Raw genomic sequence first — 22,383 nt, 5'->3', positions numbered from 1 at the left:
CCACACCTGCTAACACTAACACATTTACTTCGTAGGCCGCTTGCATCCAAATTAATTTACTGCTCTGAAAGAAAAGGCAGCACTGTGTCTTTGGGGGTTCTTGGTTGGGTTAAAGGATAGATGCCTATTATCTGTGATTAAGGATGAGGTTCTGAATTGGTTTCCAGGTCAACACATCATTTGCTGCCCTTTTGATAAGCTTTAAAGTAAGATTGTATGCCCCCCTCCCCCTCCCCCTCTTTTCTTAAGATCCCAGTTGACGTTGTGGTCATTGCAAGTTATTGAACCGTGACACAGGATCGCAGATATGGTACCTGATCTCCCATCACCTTGATTGTGAGCAAGTGGCAGTTGGGGATTCAGAGCAGGTGTGGACCATAAAACTTCACTATTGGATGTTCAGACTAACCTACTGAAAATCTGGGATAAAGGGAAGTGTGGTTTCTTTAGATGCTGCTTGAGCACGGTATTGTTTGGAGAAGTAAATGTAAGTGGTCATAGGGTATGGAGGTGGCAAAGTCTTTGAGTGTAATTTGTACGGGCAAAATTGAGTCTTCCCGGACCCTTCATTATATGGCGCACCTCAAGGACCTTGTTTTACCTGCATTTCTCTTTTTTAATTAGATGCTTACTTCGTAGGCTGTTTCGTGTTCAAGCAAATGATAGAAAGGTAGTGTTCAAACTGTATTGTTGTGCCTCTTAAGATGCGACTATGGAGCTTACCTTTGAGCAATTTCTAATGTTGATCAGGTTGCATGAGATTAATCACTCTAGACATGGAGTTAATGGTTACGGGAGGCCGCTAACAACCAAGTGCCTCTTTGGCAAAGAATGATCACTTCCCTGTTACTAATGTCAGTGTTAATACTCAGAAGAAGGTTAAAACGTTGGTTGCTTCGTATCTTCAGTGGTTGCGGAGGCTCTGATTAATCATGTAATATATTATTCCTCATCTTCAGTTATACTGCTGCTATCAGAAAACCCGTTCTCCAATTGTGTAGGCTATTGTTGGTGCTAAAGTAGGATGCAGTATTGCCTTATGATGTGGCCTGGCTGCTAATAGTACTCTTCATTTACAGATACTGCAGAAACCTGCTGCAAGAACACACACAAAAGAGGGATGTGGCACGGTTGTCCTAAAAACATTGCAGACTCCCAGCCAAACCCTTTGTATCCATTATTGTTTAATTGGGATCCCCGAGCTTTTTTTGGAGTCAAATCCTTCATTACTTGAAAAGGTGACCAATTACAGTAGTTTTGCCTATCAACACTTTTGTGGCCCCTAGAAAAAAAGTCTATTGATACTTAACATGCTAATTACTGCCGAAACATATAGCAAATCTTTTGCAGCGCTGCGAAAAGTTATGGAAAGGGCTACCCAAGAAGCTTGTTTTGAAAAGCGTTATCCTTTTAAAAGATTTTGATAAGTTTCCTGTCACGGTTTGTATTAAAGGATTCCCAGGGTCAATGTGCTCAGATGCCTTGAGTAAGATTTCTTGCCCCTCATACATAATAAAAAACAAATTGGAAAGTACGGTTGCCTTTCCGAACTTGATTTCTAACGTTCTGTAAGAACATATACATTTAGAAGCATGGCCTCCTATGCATTGTTAATGATTAGTTTATGCTCCAAAATGCAATTCTTTTGCAGGTAACTGAATATATTTGTTTGGTTGGATGTGGGGGTGCACATGTTCAGATTTCTGTGATTAATTAGCACCGTTTTCTTTTGCAATGTTTTATATTTCGCTAGAATAAATACAAGGAAGGTTTAAAAAAAAAAATCATCCAGTTTTAAGTGAACGCTCGACAAATGTAAGTTGTGTTTAAGGTTTCGTAGATGAGACAGATTGTGTTAATTACATTAAAGGTGGTGAAATTTGGGGCCCTTAATGTGTTTTTGTTTTGAATTATCTTTCAGATTTGTTTCAATTTTGCGCCAACATGTCGGATTATTTTCGTCTGGGCATTGCCCTACCAGTATTTTGACTGTTGTGTGCTAGAGGCTCTATAAAGAATTCCCTCCTTTTCAGCTTTGTGTAAACCAGCCCTGTGAACACAGGGTCATGATTAGACAGGCAAGTGTAAGATTTCTCCAACTACAGCGTGCGGTTGGTTGCCCTACTAAAGAGGTATACACTACTTTTCCTTCATGGTTCCCCCTCGTGTGAAGGGTAATGAATTTTGTGTGTTTCCCCATTATTACACAGAATACAGTCTTGCACAGTCATGGGGCGCAGGAAAGCATGTACCACGTTTTGTATGGATATCTCCTGTTTTGCTTTGCTTAGTAAGAGCATCTGAAATTTATTTTTGACCATCCAGAGTTTCAATAATCTGCAGCATAGCGTACAATTCAGATTTTGTTTTTCTTAATCTTTTAGCACACTAGTGACGTTTTAGAAGTTGTTTATATCGGTGCTACTTTTAACCCCTTCGATGCTGCGCAGATTCCGCCGCTGTGCTGACGGAATCTTGCGCGGGTGTGGTCATGACGGAATGGTTCCGTCATGAGCACAGCTCAACCGTGGGTCATGACGGAACCATTCCGTCATGAGCACCGAAGGGGTTAAAACATGTTTGTGTAGGAGATTGTGTTTTGCCAAAAACAAACGGAGCACATTGTTTTTGAATAGGTTTCCCTATATGCATAAGGGTGCCGAGTCGATAGTCTTTCATTAAAGAACAAAATATTCTTACTACCCGACTATTTCATTTTCTTCCCAGATATATTGTTATTGCAGATTGAATGATTTATCATTGTGACGCCTGGCTATGGGATCTGTTTCAATGGTGGGAGTAAAGGTAGAATACAGTGGATTGGGTATGCATTGTATGCTCAGACAGTAGGCCTTTTGGAATTTAGTCCCCTTAGGTCACTAATTGTTCAATTGTGGATTTGGTGCAAAAAACCCAGAATGCAGGGCACATAATACTGCCTGACCACGCACCACTATCCAACAAAAGCGAGAACCGATGGTCATGTTACGCTACCCTCTTTAAGATGTCAAGTGACCTGCATCCCCTAATCGGCTACCCCAGAGGGTGAGGCATCAGATCAGGTGACAAGCTGTAGATTGGTTTCACCTAACTTTTTATGTTTAGGTACTGGCGAATCTTCTAACCATACACCTCTACTCAAGAGCAATGGAATTTCCTGAATAAAAGGACCTTTTTTAGTCGATGGTTATCGTAATTCTAAACCCTCTTTGTAACATACATTTAGGTTATCGACTTTAGGGTTGTATAATGTATAGAAGAAATTATGAGTTCGAGGCATATGAGCTGCAGATTATACACTGTGCATAGATCGCCATCTGGTGTTGGGCCCGGATGTTTGCAGTTTGTTTTTCTTCTTGGACAGTCTTTGGAAGTCACGAGTTCGGTGACTCCTCCTTCGGTCCGTACTGCGCATGGGCTTCGGCTCCATCCTCAGATTGTTTTTTTCCGCCATCGGGCTCGGATGTAATACTTCGTGCTCCGGCTTCGAACCTTTCCAGTTCGACCTTCGACGAAAAATCCTCGTCCATTGAGATTCTTTAGACGGAATCGACTTCTTCATCTCTCTCTTCGGCACTTCCTCGATTCCAGACATCGGCAGCGGCCTTCGGGCCTATCTCGACTCCGGTCTCGGCCGATGGAAAGGACTCCCTTCAAGAAGTGCCCAAAATGTGGGTCTAAATTTCCCCACACCGACCTCCATCAGGTGTGCAACCTCTGCCTCTCTCCCGAACACGAGGCCCGAGACTGCCCCGCCTGCAAGCTTTTTAGATCGAAAAAGACTATTCGGGATCGACGTGCTCGACGCACCATGGCGCACTCATCGACCTCGGCTGCACCTGACATCTTCGGAGAAGACACCGGAGCTTCGGGACAGCAACACACCGAGCAGGAGGAAGATGTCGTCAGCGCTTCCGAGGCCGATGACTCCGACGTGGAGGAGATCACACCGGCGCAGAGGGTCGTGAGTACTCTACCCCCTCCCCCTCCCGCGCCCATACCGAAAGAGACTCCGGTTACCCCTTCGCCTCCGGGCCTAGGGAAAGCCAAGCATACTGCTTCCATCACCCCACCTTCGGGCCCGGTGAAAAAGCATCACAAGTCTCCTGGCGGCTCGGGCTCGAGCCAGCCTCCTAGCGGCACCGACAAACATTCTTCGGCGCCGAAGAAAACAAGTTCCGTTCCGAAGCCATCGGTGTCCAAACCTGGCCTCTCGGTGCAGACCAAACACAAATCCCTCGGCACCGACGCTTCCGTGTCGAAGCTTGCCTCGGCACCGACCAAATAATCGGACACCCCGAGAAAGCATGGCGCGGATAAACCGACGAAGCCCTCGGTTCTGAAAACATCGGCACCGATGGACGAATCGGTGCCGGAGGAGCTTTTCGCACCGGATCCTCTTCAAAAGACTTTAACAAAGGATCCAAGGACTGGACATTTAATTTTGTCTTCCAAGAAAAGACTTTTGGACAAACAAACTCCTCCTCCACCACCAAAACGGAAGGACTCTGCCACATCCCCGTTCAGAGTACCCTCCCCCCCTCCTCCTCCCCCTCCTCCTCCCCCTCCTCCTCCCCCTCCTCCTCCCCCTCCTCCTCCCCCTCCTCCTCCCCCTCCTCCTCCCCCTCCTCCTCCCCCTCCTCCTCCTCCACCCCCTCCATCTCCGCCCCCACCTTCTCCACCCTTGCCTCATCGGTCTCCAACCCCGTCTCCAGACCCTGATGACCACGGAGATCCATTCTATGATCCCACAGATGCCCCGCAGGACCCCACTCCTCCGGGAACACCTGACCCATGGGAGGATTATCACAATCCCGATGTCCCAGATGTGCCTCAGGATGATCTCTATCCATCCAGGCCGTCTCCACCAGAGGACTCCCTGGGGTTCCACCACCTCTTACAACGGGCGGCACATTACCATGGGGTGGAATTACACAGTGATCCAGTTGAGGAAGACTTCCTACTTGACACATTTGACATAGCAGATAAATCCACCGCTATATTACCCATGCTTAAAGGGGTGACCAAGCATGCCACAGAGGTTTTCAAAGACCCCGTTAGAGCTCGGGTCTTAAACCCCAGAATAGAAAAGAAGTACAAGGCAGCCCCCACGGATCCTGTCTATATTAAAGGACCTGCGCCCCTAGACTCACTAGTGGTTTCCACAGCTAGGAAGCGCTCCAACTCTGTCATCTGGTGAGGCTCCACCACCTGATAAGGAGTCCAAGCTTTTAGATGCGTCAGGCAAACGCACTGACTCGCAAGCTGCCAATATGTGGCGCATCGCCAACACGCAGGTGCTGCTGGCAAGGTACGATAGAGCGCACTATGATGAGCTGAAGGCTCTCATGCAGCATCTCCCGGAGAAATATAAGAATAAAGCTCATGAGCTAATACACGAGGGAAAGATTATTACCAACACCTCTATTAAATGTGCACTTGACGCAGCAGACACGGCGTCCAGGGCTATAAACACCAGTGTCCTGCTTCGCCGTCACGCCTGGCTCAGGATTTCAGGCTTTAAACCAGAGGTCCAAGCATCTATATTAAACCACCCATTTGACCAACAATACTTATTTGGCCCAAAAGTAGATGAAGCCCTGGAAAAAATGAAGGATACAGATACGGCAAAGTCTATGGGAGCCCTGCAATCACAAACCCCTAGACGCTCCTTTCGCCGTTCCTCCTTTCGAGGCTCTGGCAGAGGTTACTCTTCCGATAACGCCTCCACTTCCTACAAGTCCCCTCCTCAAAATACCTTCTCAAAGGGCTACCAAAGAGGTGGATATCGAGGAAACAATAATAAAGGCAGGGGCAAAACTAACGCCGCCCGTTCTGCCACACTGCCCACACAATGACTTTCCCCCGCTCCCCCAGACCATTCCACTCCGGTCGGGGGCAGACTACAAGACTTCCTTCAAGCCTGGGAGGCCATAACATCAGACAAATGGGTAACCCAAATTACTCGCAAGCTGCCAATATGTGGCGCATCGCCAACACGCAGGTGCTGCTGGCAAGGTACGATAGAGCGCACTATGATGAGCTGAAGGCTCTCATGCAGCATCTCCCGGAGAAATATAAGAATAAAGCTCATGAGCTAATACACGAGGGAAAGATTATTACCAACACCTCTATTAAATGTGCACTTGACGCAGCAGACACGGCGTCCAGGGCTATAAACACCAGTGTCCTGCTTCGCCGTCACGCCTGGCTCAGGATTTCAGGCTTTAAACCAGAGGTCCAAGCATCTATATTAAACCACCCATTTGACCAACAATACTTATTTGGCCCAAAAGTAGATGAAGCCCTGGAAAAAATGAAGGATACAGATACGGCAAAGTCTATGGGAGCCCTGCAATCACAAACCCCTAGACGCTCCTTTCGCCGTTCCTCCTTTCGAGGCTCTGGCAGAGGTTACTCTTCCGATAACTCCTCCACTTCCTACAAGTCCCCTCCTCAAAATACCTTCTCAAAGGGCTACCAAAGAGGTGGATATCGAGGAAACAATAATAAAGGCAGGGGCAAAACTAACGCCGCCCGTTCTGCCACACTGCCCACACAATGACTTTCCCCCGCTCCCCCAGACCATTCCACTCCGGTCGGGGGCAGACTACAAGACTTCCTTCAAGCCTGGGAGGCCATAACATCAGACAAATGGGTAACCCAAATTATTCGGTCAGGGTACTGTCTCGAACTAACTTCTACCCCCCCCCAAATATTCCACCTAGACACCGTGCGATGTCACAAGAACATACCACACTTCTAAAACAAGAGGTACTCTCCCTCCTGCAAAAACACGCGATAGAGCAGGTACCCCTCGATCAGCAAAATCTAGGGGTCTACTCTCTGTACTTTCTCATACCGAAGAAAGACGAGACCCTACAGCCCATTCTAGACCTCCGGCCTTTAAATGCATACATCCATTCAGACCATTTTCATATGGTAACTCTTCAGCAAGTTCTCCCACTCCTCCGTCAGGGCGATTTTCTCACTACACTGGACCTGAAAGACGCATACTTTCATATCCCAATACACCCTGCTCACAGAAAGTACCTCCGATTTGTGGTGGACGGCCAAAATTATCAGTTCAAGGTTCTCCCCTTCGGGGTCACAACCGCACCACGGGTGTTTACCAAATGCCTGGCAGTAGTGGCAGCACACCTCCGAAGACAAAACATTCATGTCTTCCCCTACCTGGACGACTGGCTCATAAAAGCCGCGTCCTACCACCAGTGCGTACAGAATACAAACACTACCATACAACTACTCCACCAGCTAGGCTTTACGGTGAATCACCAAAAGTCCCACTTGATACCGTCTCACACAAAGCAATACCTCAGTGCCACTATAGACACCTCAAAAGCTATAGCCTATCCCAACTCAGCCAGAATCGCAAGCATGCAAGCCCTGCGCCAAAAGTTCCTTCTTCAGCAATCTCTCCCAGCCAGAGTGTTCATGAAACTAATAGGGATGATGGCGTCTTGCATTTTCATAGTGCCTCATGCAAGACTTCACATGCGTCCACTCCAAGAGTGCCTAGCACGCCAGTGGAACCAGGCCCAGGGTCAGCTGACGGATCTGGTGTTGGTGGACGGCCGCACCCATCGATCTCTGCAGTGGTGGAACACCACAAACCTTTCCAAAGGGTGTCCGTTCCTGGACCCGGTTCCTCAGGTGATTCTGACAACGGACGCATCGCTCTCCGGCTGGGGAGCGCATCTATTACACCTCACAGTGCAAGGCCTATGGACGCCACAACAGAGGTTACTCCACATCAACCATCTGGAGTTATTGGCGATCTTTCTAGCCCTGAAATAGTTTCAGAAACAAATTTCAGCCAAGGCTGTCCTAATTCGCACAGACAATATGACTGCAATGTATTATATTCAAAAACAGGGGGGGACACACTCTCCCCAGCTCTCCCGCTTAGCACAGAGCATATGGAGATGGGCAATTCCACAAAAAATCTTTCTCCTGGCACAACACGTCCCAGGCATACAAAACACTATGGCAGATCTGCTCAGCAGACAAACGCAGCAAATGCACGAATGGGAACTGCATCCACAAGTTCTTCACCCATTCTTCCACAAGTGGGGGCATCCTCAGATAGACCTCTTCGCCACCCACGAAAACAAAAAATGCCCAAGCTTCGCCGCCAGATACCCACACCCATTGTCCAAAGGCAATGCGATATGGATGAACTGGTCAGGCAAATTTGCATACGCCTTTCCACCTCTCCCGCTAATTCCATTAGTGGTAAGGAAGCTACAACAGCACTCCCTCAGACTCATTCTGGTAGCTCCAACATGGGCCAGGCAGCCGTGGTACACCACACTACTACAGCTCTCAGTGGTACCACACCAAAAGCTGCACCTGTCCCCATGCCTCCTAACCCAGAACCATGGAGAAATCAGGCACCCGGACCCAGCTCCGCTCAACCTAGCGATCTGGCTCCTGAAATCTTAGAATTTGGATACCTTAACCTTCCCCCTGATTGCATGAACATTATCAGGGAAGCCAGATGTCCTACCACTCGAGCATGCTATGCCGCAAAGTGGAAGAGATTTGTTGTTTACTGCCTTAACAATACAATCGACCCCTTAGATACATCCATACAGCACATCATATGCTATCTGCTCCATCTTCAAAGGTGTAACCTGGCATATTCATCCATACGTCTACACCTAGCAGCAATTGCTGCTTACCTACAAAACAGACAGCATTTATCACTGTTCAGAGTGCTTGCTATTAAAGCCTTTATGGAAGGCCTTAAAAGAGTAATCCCACCCAGGGCACCACCTTCCCCTGTATGGAATCTAAACGTAGTTCTTACAAGGCTAATGGGTCCGCCTTTCGAACCAATGCATAAATGTGAGCTACAATTCCTCACTTGGAAAACCGCTTTCCTCGTAGCTATCACTTCACTTAGAAGGGTTAGTGAGATACAAGCGTTCACGATACAAGAACCCTTTTTACAGATACATCACAGCAAGGTGATACTTCGCACAAATCCAAAATTTCTGCCCAAGGTCATTTCCCCCTTCCATCTTAATCAATCGGTGGAATTACCGGTTTTTTTCTCGCAACCCCAATCTGTTGCGGAAAGGGCTCTACATACACTTGATGTTAAAAGGGCTTTACTGTACTACATACAAAGAACGCAACCCTTCAGAAAGACTAAACAGTTGTTTGTCTCCTTCTCTCCACCGCATAAAGGCAACCCCATCTCAAAATCAGGGATAGCTAGGTGGATTGTAAAGTGCATACAAATTTGCTATCACAAAGCAAAAAGAACATTATCGGTTCCACCTAAAGCCCACTCTACAAGAAAGATAGGGGCTTCTATGGCTTTTCTAGGGAACATACCCTTAGATGACATCTGCAAGGCAGCCACATGGTCAACACCGCACACCTTCACAAAACATTACTGTGTAGATGTGCACTCCAAACAAGCTAGTGTGGGCCAGGCTGTACTAAAGACACTGTTTCAAACTACTGCAACGGATACCGGTGGTCGCCGCTAGGGTTGGGTACTGCTATATAATCTATGCACAGTGTATAATCTGCAGCTCATATGCCTCGAACGGAATATGCTACTTACCAGTATGCATCTGTTCTTGGCAGGTAGAGCTGCAGATCTATACACGCCCACCCGCCTCCCCGGCTACCTGTATCGTTCCAGGCTATCTTATTTAGATACAACACACATGGGCTTCTTCACTATTATCACTACGCTCCATCTTTTCCCTGCTGGCGAAAAACAATCTGAGGATGGAGCCGAAGCCCATGCGCAGTACGGACCGAAGGAGGAGTCACCGAACTCGTGACTTCCAAAGACTGTCCAAGAAGAAAAACAAACTGCAAACATCCGGGCCCAACACCAGATGGCTATCTATGCACAGTGTATAGATCTGCAGCTCTACATGCCAAGAACAGATGCATACTGGTAAGTAGCATATTCCTTATCACGTTTTGGTCCATTTTTATAGACCTCGCCTCATTACATTTGGATAGATGTATGATTGTTCAGTTTACAGAATGGAGTTTAAAAGCGAATTCCCTTCAATATAAATAAACGAGAGAAAAGCAGAGATTACATATATGTTTACATTGCTGATTAAAGTAAATTCCCCAAAAATCTATATTTTAAACTGGGTTTGATTTTGTATTAAAGTAAAATAAATTTTACGTAAATTTCGAAAAAATCTATATTTTATACTGGGTGTGAATTCTTTTCACATTGTTTACGCTAAGAGCGATTTTTCACTGTCCTTTCCTAGCTGCGTTTTAAGTTGTGCACTGTTAATTTGGGACATTATCTGCCAATAATTTGTGTAGTTGTCACACTTTTTGGAAACACTTGGAAGTAGCAAAAGCTATTTATATGATGATCACGTTTGCAAACTTTTACTATATATGTGACCTTTCTCTGAGCCTATCTGCACTTATTGCCCTCTGCTGACAATCCTCTTCCTTTCAGGATACATAACTTTCCTCAATACCTCATGATGTTTTCTGTGTCTCTCCGTAACCAAAATATCATCCTGGAGTAAAGTAACTTCTGGAATGTGCCCCGACAACTTGCAATCAGACTCTGAAACACTGCTGCAGCTGACATCAACCTAAACTGCATGCATCTGAATTGGTAACATCCGAACGGTGTACAAAATGGTGTGAGATGTCTGCTTTTAGGATCTAACCCCACCTGGTGATACGCTACAGACCAGTCTAGCGTTGGAAACCATTTAGCTTTTCTAGTCCTGACATCCTTTCATCTGTTCTATGCAATGGGAACTGATCCACCTTTATGTTATTATTCAGTTCCCTTAAGTCCACACTCAGACTAACCTTGCCATTAGCCTTCCTGACTGGGACGAATGTAGAAACCCACTTGGGCGCCTCCACTGGGTCAATAATATGTAACTCTCGCAATTTCTCCAATTCCTTCTCTACTTCGTCCCTGACAATGAAACAGATATTTTGTGTTTTATAAATTGTGGGCGTAACTCCCACCTTTAGTTGAATCCAAGGAGTAAACCCATTCAGTTGAAATATTTTCTCTTGGAATACCATGGGAAGCTCCTCTAACACCCACCTTTAGTGTCTTCTTCATCACACGCTGCTAATACCTGTGCAATGCTATTGGGATCCAAAATTATACTTAATTTCTTTTGGTCCTTCCAGCTCAACACTGAGGGTCCCTCCTTGGTCACGTAAAGTTTACATAAAGCATCTCTGTTTTTTAACCTAAAAACTGCCGAACCCCCCCCCCCCATTTTGATTCTCTCTCCTGTGTACCTCACCGAAGGAATATCCGGGGAGAGGGGGTCGGGGAGGGTTCCAATTGATTGCCTATCTTACAGATAAAATGTCTCCCAAACACTTTCTGCAATGATTGTGTATGGGGACCCAGAGTCAGCAGCTACCTGCAGTGGAACTCTCCCGAAGGACACCCAACATTCTTTTCACCTGCAATGTACAGCACTACCTTTTTACGTCCTTTGTGGCTAACACCTCACTCTCCTCACTGTCCTCTGAGGACTCCTCCTCTACGAGCTCTCTCACACATGCTACTTTAGTGGTACTTTTTTTTGTTTTGCTTTCGTTTACATACTCTAGCATAATGTCCTATTATGCCACACTCTAGACACTTAGCAGCTTTCGCAGGACACGTTTGGAACCTAGCTGAGTGTGATGTACTTCCACATTTAGAATAGACAATGTTAATGTTCCATACTTGTTCCACATTGTCCCCCTGTATTCTATCCTTTCTTTGGTCAGTATATCGCCCACTGGTCTGCATTGTCTTCTGTTTGCCATCTGATACTTTATTCGCAGTCTACAACCTTCTTTTCCTGAGCAAGAGTAGCTTTGGCGCACCGCTGAGACAGTTCTGCTACCTTTACAATTGCTACAATGTCTTTGCGATTAGCCTCGCCTTCTACCCATAACCTCACCTGAATGTACTTGTTCTTGACATGAATTACAATTTGATATCACAAGTTCATCATGCAGATTTCCAAATCTACATGTAATCGCTAAATTTTTAAAGAGCGAACATAATCCTCAATGCTTGTGTGTTTCTCCTGTTTCCTTTGAAAGAAGTCATGACGCGTTACCGCTATACATACTTTGGGGGAAAAAATATTCATCCCGATCCGAAATAGCTCTTTAAAGCACATCTGTATCACCTGCACTTCTTTCCAGTTTCTGTAATTGGTTATAAATACTTAGCCCTAGTGGCCCTAGGTAATATATCAGAATTGTTTTATTTCTCTTCGCTGTCTAGAACCACTACTATCCTCCATGTTGGCTATATAGTTCAGGAAGTACTCCTGCCACTCACTCCACTGTAAAGCTGGCTCCTCAGGAGTTGCCTAAAACTCCTAGAGTGAACTTAAATGTAAAGGATGTGCAGCCCCACCCCTTGAAACTGCTGCAGGTTCACTAGACAACATCTCGGCTAGACGTGAGTGCCAACAGGCGTAAAGAATTACCCCAGAATGTATGATTTAAAATGTTGCATATCCTTGTTGTTCTTACTTATAACACTGTGCTTTTGCTGGATAACCAACACTCAGTACTTTAGTGCTCAACAATCACAGCACTCCTGCTGCTGTTTAGGCTGCAAAGTCACTGCTGCTGAACAGGTCACAGAGTCTCGTTCCCTCCACTTCCGACACTGATGAAGAAATCAGAAATTATTCTGCGCGCTGTACTTCCATTCTTGAATACCCCTGCGTGCCTTGGATTACAATTACTTCCTTCCCAAAGATGTAAAATGGCCACTGATGTGTCGCCAAGTGTCTTTTTCCATAGGAATTAGGGCGTTTTTGATAAACGTGGCATAAGTTATTGTGTAGACCTCTAATAGAAATTCACCTCGCTGCGTGCGCTGCTGCCTCTAGAGCACAGGAATCCTTCGCATGTGCACCAGGTGTTCTAAGCGGCTCACGCTCCAGCAGCAGCACTTTTTTAGGTCGAGCATTCGAGACCTCTTGTATATACTTTAGTATATATTTATATGCGTATGTACTTTGTGGGCTCTGGAGTTCAGCCCTAGGACTTGTCTGCTTAGGGACTTTCTTTTCTGTTCAACTGCTTCTATTTAACTTTCTTGATGGAAAACGAGCACCAGAGGTCAGTAAAATACCAGAATCACTTTAGCATTCTCTAGATTCCAGTCCATAGAAACTGTCTTCCACGAGCACAAGTAGACAATATTTTCTTCAAATCTTGTATTTTCAGTGGTATGACCACCGAAGGCCCTGCTTTTATATTCGAAACCGAGCTTTGGACTATACCATTTCTCACTGAAAGGCAATATTTCTTTCCATGTGTTCCCCTACCTGGCATGTCACGCAATTTGGTGCTTACTTTCCCTCCATGTTAAAGAACAGATGTTTCAGCACCCAGGCTAATGTGCTGCATAGCTAAATACATACAAGGTCCCAAAGGCAAGACCGAATGCATTGCAAATGCTTGTTTTTCAAATGATCAAACCAAGCAGTTAACTGTTTCTTGCAAATGAATCCCTCTAAGACCAGTGCTTCTTCGGGACGTGATAAAGTCCCTTTATCGAGCAAGATTCGCGCTACCTGATGGGGTGGTCAAAGTCAATAAGAAGATACTCTTACCCCTTGTATTGAGTCCTTACACTTTAAAGTCTCATAAATGGTCAATTTCCAGATAATCGCTCTTTCAAGTCGCCAAATGTTTGGGTGCATCCCAGTCTGGCTGTACTCTCCTGACTGAGCAAGTAGCTTGGGTCACTCCCAGAGGAGCTGAAGATGGCAAAAGGTTAGGATGGCCCAGCGGTCCGCACAGTCCCCTTGAACTGGCCGGTATTTGTGTTATTCTGGAAGGTAAAGGCGAACTAGATGAGTTTGGCAACCCATGTACTCTCCTAGCTAACTATAGGAGAAAAGCACTGCGATGCACTGCTCATGGAGATTGTGCGCTAAAACACGTGCTAAATGAACAATAGCAACAACAGTGCTGCCTCTGACCAAATGTGTCACCTTTTCCCACTTTCCGACACCCGTTGATAAAGTGCGCCGCTCCCATGTTGCCAGTTTCCTTCCTCGCCCTTGACTTGTCATTTCCTTCCTGTTAAATGATCTCACCCTTAATTGTTGGCTGTCATTCAAGCAACAGTGCCCAGGCTTCCAGCTGCTCTACACAGCAGAAAGCGTGCCCCAGATACTGTAATATCTAGCAGGGCACGCAGCACTTCATTAGAAGAGGACTAGAAACGACGTGTCCGACATGGCTCTCAAATGCATTACTGTCAATGGTTCATTGAGCGACACAATGTTTGGATACTCTTTGAGGGGAAGAATTTGTATTGTGGTTTGTAGTAAAATTAAAGACGAATCAAGCATACAAGTTTTTTTGCATGCGTTCAGGATGCTGCCTTTATTTTACATTAGAACCAGATTCTGGAACTTCTGTAATATTGCAGTGTCATTCTCTTCATTTTTTTACGGTAAACACACATACATTTTCAAATATTAACAATCTGCTTAAACGTATACATTCCATTTATATAAAATACATATACAGAAAAATATAGTTCGCAGAATTCACTACAGTTGGCTGGAGAACAGATACAAGTGATGTTTACTACATTTTTCTGTGAGTTATGTTAAACATTAAGTAGCAATGGTAATCCATTATTTTTTCCAAATTCCTTCAAAAAATATATTTTGGTCTTTAGTAGGATACGCTCGCCAAAGTCTGCAATTTCAATTGTTCATTTGCCTGGTCTTCGACATTTGTATAATTGTTACCTTTAAATTTTTTCATATGCGTTTCTCTGCTGTCATACTACTTTTTGGATCCAGATTTTAATATGGGCATTTCAATTTGATATATTTGTTTTGAATATACTTTTTTTTCTGACATGCAAACATTTGTAATGAAGCTGATCCATTAACATACTGATTTCCAAAAGCACAGTATTGTAGGATACTCCATGTGTGTGTGTGGTGTTTCTTCTTAGGCAAATTAGTTAGAAACGCCTGTGTAAAATACAGAGAGAAGAATTTCTTTAAAGTAATCGGTGCTAGTACGGTTGCACTTTTCATGTTAAAGGTTAGAGTTGTCGACTAGCTTAAAGAAATGGAATGTATGTCATACAGAGCAGATTGTTTAATAAACCACCAAACACTAGCATGGTTAATGGTCTCCTCTAGTCTGTCCCCTATTGTGAAAAGTTGATTGAGTAAAAGCTTGATTTGTCTGACATTTGTTGCTTCCACTTCTGTGTGAGAAAATGTTTGTATCGAGCCTAACTAGAAAGTTAGTTTAACCCTTCCTATTCCAGTCTGGTAGACATTATACTAGCAGTTGCTCTGCGCACAGTAGCATCCCGTTAGAAAACACCTAGCTGGATACCCTTAGACCTACCCCCATCCACAATATCCAATGTAATGAAAAATAACTATACTCACAGTCCAATAATCAATGAAATAAATAAGATACTTACCTTTTGAAGGATACTCCTCTCCCTAAGACAAGAGAATGCTCCAGACTGTTGGAGACCTTGCACAATAATGTAATAGGCTGTCATGGACCTGAAATTCCTTGTTGAAAGGTTCCTCTTTTACCACAGTACATTTACATGTGTATAAAAGTTTAAACACTGGCTGGTATAGCCAGTGGCATCGGAAAGGTGTTCGAGGAGTGGGCATAGCCAGAGAGGGGCTTGCTCCCTACCGCTTTTTTAGCTAGTGAGTAGATTCCTGCCTATAAATGGAGCCTTTAAGTGCTGACTGTTTTCCAAGCCTCGTTCTTCTTCCCACGGTCACAGCAAATACATTGATGTCAATAGAGGGATACACTTTAGCATTTGAATTGTCATTAGTCCAGACCTGCTTGTAAATGAAGAGATAATATTGCACAAATAAATTTAACTCTGTGGATTTAATTTAATACACTATTGTTGGCATCCCTTGTGATGATACTTCCCATTTGATGGGGCTGTCAAGTCCATTTTCTTGACGCATGATGGATTACAAGAAATATATTGGGGATAAATATTCTTGCTTGGATCTTGTAATTATTGGTGGGACCTTAGCAAGAAGATGATACCTGGGCCTTGATGCAATGAATCGAAAAGCTAGGAAGCTGCTTACAGATCTGTTCGAGTTCTGCACCAAAATATTGATAGGATTGAAAAAAATGATTAGGAATATAGGGAAGAATTAAGAGGTATCATGGATGTACGGTATGTACTAGAACTGGGCCTTAAATAACTTTTAGTACTAGTTACAATGTAAAACTGATCATATTGGCTGAGTTGCATATGCAAGCTTTACTGGAAGATGGGTATGAGTGCAGCCACCGCCTCCAGAGACTGGTGATGTTGGAAGATGTGTTAATTTTCAATAGGCCTGCATGAAATAACAGCAATCCATTGTTTGTATTTAGTACATTTCAAGAACGCGATCGAAATTGCTGGTGTTGTTTTAAGTACACAATGAAGGTGAATTTTTGAACTACCATTTTTTTCCATGTTCGCTATTGTATATGTACAAGTGTGTTTTTTTTCTTTTCTTGTTGCAGTATGTGTTCGAACATTTCTGATAAGTTTTTTTAATGTTTCAATTACAGACCGTGGACATTCATAAAGAAAAAGTAGCTCGAAGGGAGATAGGCATCTTAACAACCAATAAGAACACTGCGCGAACCCACAAAATCATAGCACCAGCAAACATGGAGCGCCCAGTCAGATACATTCGAAAACCTATAGACTACACAGTGCTGGATGACGTAGGCCATGGAGTGAAGGTAAACATGTTCCCTTATTTTCGGATGTGTATACCTTACTTGTAAACCATTTTCAATGCGCTAAAGTAATTTCATGTGTGCCAAATTGATAAGACTCCACGCATGTGCTGATCAGTCACAAGTACAAACTGAGTGCCCCGACGGTCTCGTTTGCAGAATGCTTAAGTTTGTATGAACAGTGATCCCTTGACTCTGCATTTTGTATCAGTAACAAACCTGTGATTTGCAAACCCAGCTGCCTTCTCTTCACCAAACCTTCGGGTTGACTGTCAGTCATGGGTACAAATTATGTTTCACTGTGTGTTTTGCTCATTGTAACTACCAAAAGTATGGCCCTGTTCCACTTTATGCAATCTAGAAATATTGGTACAGTCCAGGATAAAGCATACTCCGTTTCAGCATTAACACACTACCTCTTTGAAGGAGTAAAGGTTGCATTCTTGACCAGATCACAGTCCGCATTGGTGTTTCCAATTAAATTAATTAGAAATCTTAGATTATTTAGCTCTCCTTAAATCTATTGTATTAACTAATTATTTGGCAGTTGCATGCTCACAGCGTAGATAATATTGCACTGTGTAACATAGTCATAATATTAGGTTATTTGTAAGGTACCACCTAATGCCAAGTAATGTGAAAAGTGCTTAGACAGATGAATTTTTGAAAAAGATATTGCTGGGGAATTATGATAAGGGGGCGATTTCTGTTTATTTTGAAAAATCTTTATTGGCTTTAGAAATGGTGTACGTTGGCACCGATTCTAATGCAGAGTACATAAAAGACCCATTAATAAAGCAACAGATTGTTACCTAACAAGATCCAAATAGCCTCACTGTACCAGTACAGTAATGAAACTCATTAACAGATCACATTCACCATCAACGACAACAGTGCATCAAAGTGTTACCATGAGCATATCAGTGTGTGTCCCCCATATGCCACCCTCTCTGCAACCCTATTAAAAAGTGATGTCTGAGAGGGCATCACACTTTACTCCCCGAGAGGTATATCTGGCTTTCAAGTTTTAAGATCAACCATCTAAACCTCCTGAATAGGTCCAGTAGCGTGTATTCCTGATATTGTAGGGTCTATAGTTGCCTGAGTCCCAGCTTCAGTTCTCTAGGCTGTACACTCTGCAGTGACCCCGTGGGCACATCCATCGTCCCAACCCAAAATACTGGAGGTGGGCATGGACCTCAGGACAAAGCTAATATAGGCTTTACCAATAGCACTCAGCCGCCTTGACAAATTAGCTCATCTGCCTCACCCATGTTGAGCTGTCATTAGGTTTATGCAAGCCAGGTCGGTCTCTTAATTCAGCAAAAAAGCAAGCGTAAGAAGAACTTTTCTATAAGGAAGAGGATGTGGTTTAGAAGACATCTTTCCAAAATCTCAAAGTCCATGAAGGGGTCTTGGAAGACCTTGATGCTGACTCTCCAGAAGATGGATCTTGAAGACTTTATCACCTGATGACCTTGCAGTGTAACATGCACTCCTCAAAAGATCTGCAGACTCCTATAGGGTCCAACAAAAAGAGGACCCACAATAGCCCTTTTGAGGCAGGGCATTTAGGAGAGGACCAGCACCTAAGCGCACAGGGTCCACAGTAACATTAATTCTGCTGTAGGAAGCCCGTAACACTATTGGAAGCTGTAATTGAGGGATTCCTCTAGAAGTGAAGGGCATTCAACTCAAACAGATACTGAACATTTTAGAACATGGATACCGCTTAGAAATGTTGTTAGTACTTCTGGGAATTCAAGCAAGATCGAGGGGCCACACCAAGACCAAGCTAGCCAACTTGTTGTAAGCAGCGGATGAATGAAGAACTTCTGTTAAAGCAATCGATAAAAAAGGTGCCAAAGGAGGGACGACCAAGGGGTATTCTCCATCTAGTAATTGGTACCAGTGCCAGGTCCTAGACTAACATTTATTCTGAAACTCTAATAGTGATTCAGGTTCCTAAAACCTTATAAAATGACCACACTCCAAGAGGTCATACCTTTCCTGAAAAAAGGAAAACTACTTGACCAACATTGACCCAAAGGACGCTTAACCTACGTGTTCTCATGAACAACTCCCACCACTGGTTCTATGTACGAGTCACCTACCTTAACAGACTCTACAGAAAGCCCAGGAACTTATCTCACTCTGGAAAACGTCAGCTACATTGGTCAGGCACAGGACACCTGCCTGCCACTTCTGGACAGGTGAAAATGACAATATGAGAGCAGACCACAGAGATGGGAGGATTGGGGTGAAAGGCTCAAGTATGTCCAACAGGTAGGCAGAAGGATGAGCTACTATGTGGGAGGAAGAGAGGAATGTAGACAGCCGCAAGAGAGGTGCAGATAAGTGAAAGAGAGGTCGGCAGCAGCTCTTAATAAAATAGCTGACCTAGGGTGAAACTGCTTGATGATTCGAACCTCTAGGTAACACCACTGTGAAAATAAATTCCCTTTCCACTTCTTTTCTCCGTTTAGGCCCCTCCTGTATTCTTGACGTTCATTTCCACAGATAACATTCCTCAGATTTTTCTGAATGACAGTGTTCATGGCCATCTTGGCTGGCCTTTGAAGACGAAACTAAGAAGAAGAGATCTCAGTTTGGCAAATACCGGAAATCTAACACCAACCCTGACAAGGACACTGTTCTCTTATTGGTTTCCCCATGCCTGCCTGATGTAAATAAGCACAGAATACCAAACATAACCCATACTTCCTACCATTATCTAATAGGAATTCTTTCCTACACTGTCTCTCCCTCCTTGTGTTTATCTCATGTTTTGGCACATATATTGTGGGAAGATATACAAGTTCTCGAACTCCAGTTGGGCCTAGGCTAAGGTTCTTAAACGGGTGCCACATTATCATGGGGGGTGCACACCATATGCTTTCCTTTCTCCTACCTACTAGCCTTGGCTCAGACTTTGGGGAAAAGCCGTTCTGCATTTCATAAGGTATTTTGAACATTATGTCGGAGATGTTTGGAAGCAAGTGTTTCTTGCCCTTGCTATTGCATCCTGACTTCACTCCAACAGGTATGAACAACACATTCACACTACATTATCAGCTTAATACTGTCTGTTTTCCAGTAGTGACAAAACCTGTTGATGGAGGAGATCCCATCCTCAAACATCCTTTTTACATGGTGCCTGCAGTGAGACATAACGCCTGTGTGTGGTCCGAAGGCCATCTTCCTCCGAGCTCTTAATTTTCCCTTTTTAGTGCAAAGTATGTCATCTAAACTTGTTTCTTTGAATACTGGTAATTGTAGTGCTGTGTGTAATGTGATAATTAGGATTGCAAGTAAAACAAAGAATGGACTGACAAAATGTGTCTGGATTGTTGAGCATTTTAAACTACTGTCTACGACACACTTCAGGAACTGTTTTGAGCATGAGCTTTTTATGCAGCAGCAAATTCCACTTTTAGGTTTTGCCTGCACAGCGCTTGCAAAACCTCTTCTATTGAAAAACAAAAATCTTTAAAAAAGGGCTTAGAGGCCGCCCATTACTTACCATTTAGTTGGCTCCCATGTCACTTTCGTTTCTTTAGTTCCTATTGGTCAGTGTCTCCTCCTTGGTCAACCTCCTGGGCCTCGAGCCTTCTTCCTGCTGTGAAGATCAGCTGGGGTTATAACGGGTCTGGATAATGGGCATTACGAGCCACGTACGAACATTGCCCCTGACATCATTCACCCATTTTATTATCTTCTCCTGGACTTCACCTGTATCTAAACATAATTTGCCCATGACGTTATCTGACCGTACGCATCACCTCTCTCTAGTCTGACCCCATTATTATCTGACCTGTGCTTTTGCCCCAGACCTCTGTGCATCATCTGTATCTGAACTCTGTGTCCCTACCATCAGTACCCATAACATCACAGTTCCTGGTCCATGGCATTATTGGCCCTAGACCTCTCCTCCACTCTCCCCCAGTCCTTATTATTTTTAAAACGCACCCACTCACAGTTGTTCTTTCAAAACCCACTCCCTGCCCTCCTCCCACTCTCCTTAATCCACCCATCCTCTTTTTTGGTTTCTAATTCCCTGCCTCCTTCAGCTTTCCGGTTATTTCTAACCCACCTCCCTTTTTTCACCCCCATCCACTCTGTTGTGTTTATCCAGTATTAGGGTATTTTTCATAGATTCACATGCCTGAATCATTCCCCGTCGTCTGGATGGTAGTCACCGGTAAATAACAAAGCAATGTCTTAGTAGACATATATAGTTACAGGCCCCAAAAGGCCTTAGCTTAGTAAGCTATCCACGTCCTTATGTAAAAAGGACCAAAGTTTGGCCATTAGCCAATCAGCTAGCACCACCCTCTAGAACCTTCCTGGAAGGAGCTCTAGTCCCTCGGATTTTCAACCGCACGTTGTGCTAAGAGAGTCTCCACTGAGCTCTGCTCATTGCTTCTGGATTTCCAGTGTTTCTTGCTATAAATTTACTTGGCTTCGTCATGGCTGATACCCCAAAGAAGGGACTCTTCAGATCCTGTGCTTCCTGTGGGAAAAAGAGGCTTCACGTGGACGATCAGCATAAAGACTGTCTTTATTGTCTTTATCCTAGCCACAATTCGAAAGACTATAAGGTATGTCATACCTTTTCATCTAAGACCCTGAAAGACCGAGAAGGGCGCCTTTTAATCTGGCTGCAAAGACTAAAGGACAAGGAAACTGTTATGTCCTCTGAGGAAAGTGAGGGTTCTACTATCTCTTCTCACACCTCACATAAAAGACCAAGTGCGTCATCTCCGGGCCCTTCGTCGCAGCCACCTCAAAAGAAGACGCACAAAAAGTCTTCAGAGGTCCTGGCCTCGCCTCTGCCAGGGACTGCTTCTCCTCAGGATGTGCCACATACCTTTTAAGAAGCCAGTCTCCACCCCGACGACGACCTCGTCGGCGGTGGCTTCAACGACGAGGAGATCTCCATCGACGGCAGTCTGTTACCTCGTCGACGGCGACCATATCTACTGTTACATCCCAATCTATGTCTACGTCGACGACTACCACTCCATCGTCGACGGCTGGTAAAGCTATCTTGTCGACGCTGAAAATTAAAAAATCATCGTCAGTTAAGCTGCCGACGGCAGCATCGACGACGACACCATCGACGAAAGCTCCCTCGTCGACGTCGACGTCGTCGACGAGGACACCGTCGACGAAGCCTTCGTCGTCGACATTGTCGTCGACGAAGAGACCATCTTCGTAGCTGACGACGACACCGTCGACGATTACCTCGTCGACGACGTCTCAGATGCAAATAATACCTGTTACACCGTCTACGACTCTACCGTCGACGGGCCCGTCGAAGAATATGAACTCTGATGTTCAAAGTACTTATGTGCACCTCAAAATAACTAAACGTGCACTGACTCCGGCCCTCACTTCACCCAGTAGGGTCCCAACCTTGCCTCCAGCTCAAGTTTTTGACGAGGAAGACTCAGATAACGGCAGTATATTCCCTTCTGCGACGAGTCCATCACAACTGCACGTAAAATATCAGGATATCTCGGACTATGAGGACATTGACCAAGAATATCAGGAGGTTTCACCTCCGGAATATATGCAGCCCCCACCTTC

The 22,383-nt window shown here is 44.5% G+C and overlaps 1 protein-coding gene across 41 annotated transcripts in view; it reads left to right on the top strand.

Moving 5' to 3' along the window:
- Positions 1-22,383, top strand: part of ABI1 (abl interactor 1) — a 363,080-nt gene that overhangs the window by 184,599 nt on the left and 156,098 nt on the right. For all 41 annotated transcript variants that reach the window (XM_085631728.1, XM_085631730.1, XM_085631720.1 and 38 more), the window contains exon 3: positions 16,618-16,794. In XM_085631728.1, the coding sequence (XP_085487854.1) occupies positions 16,618-16,794 (177 nt within the window). The remainder of the gene's footprint in view (positions 1-16,617; positions 16,795-22,383) is intronic.

Source organism: Triturus cristatus, chromosome 10 (assembly GCF_964204655.1).
Source record: "Triturus cristatus chromosome 10, aTriCri1.1, whole genome shotgun sequence".
In the NCBI taxonomy this organism is placed as follows: domain Eukaryota; kingdom Metazoa; phylum Chordata; class Amphibia; order Caudata; family Salamandridae; genus Triturus; species Triturus cristatus.
This window is presented reverse-complemented; position numbering and strand designations above follow the sequence as displayed.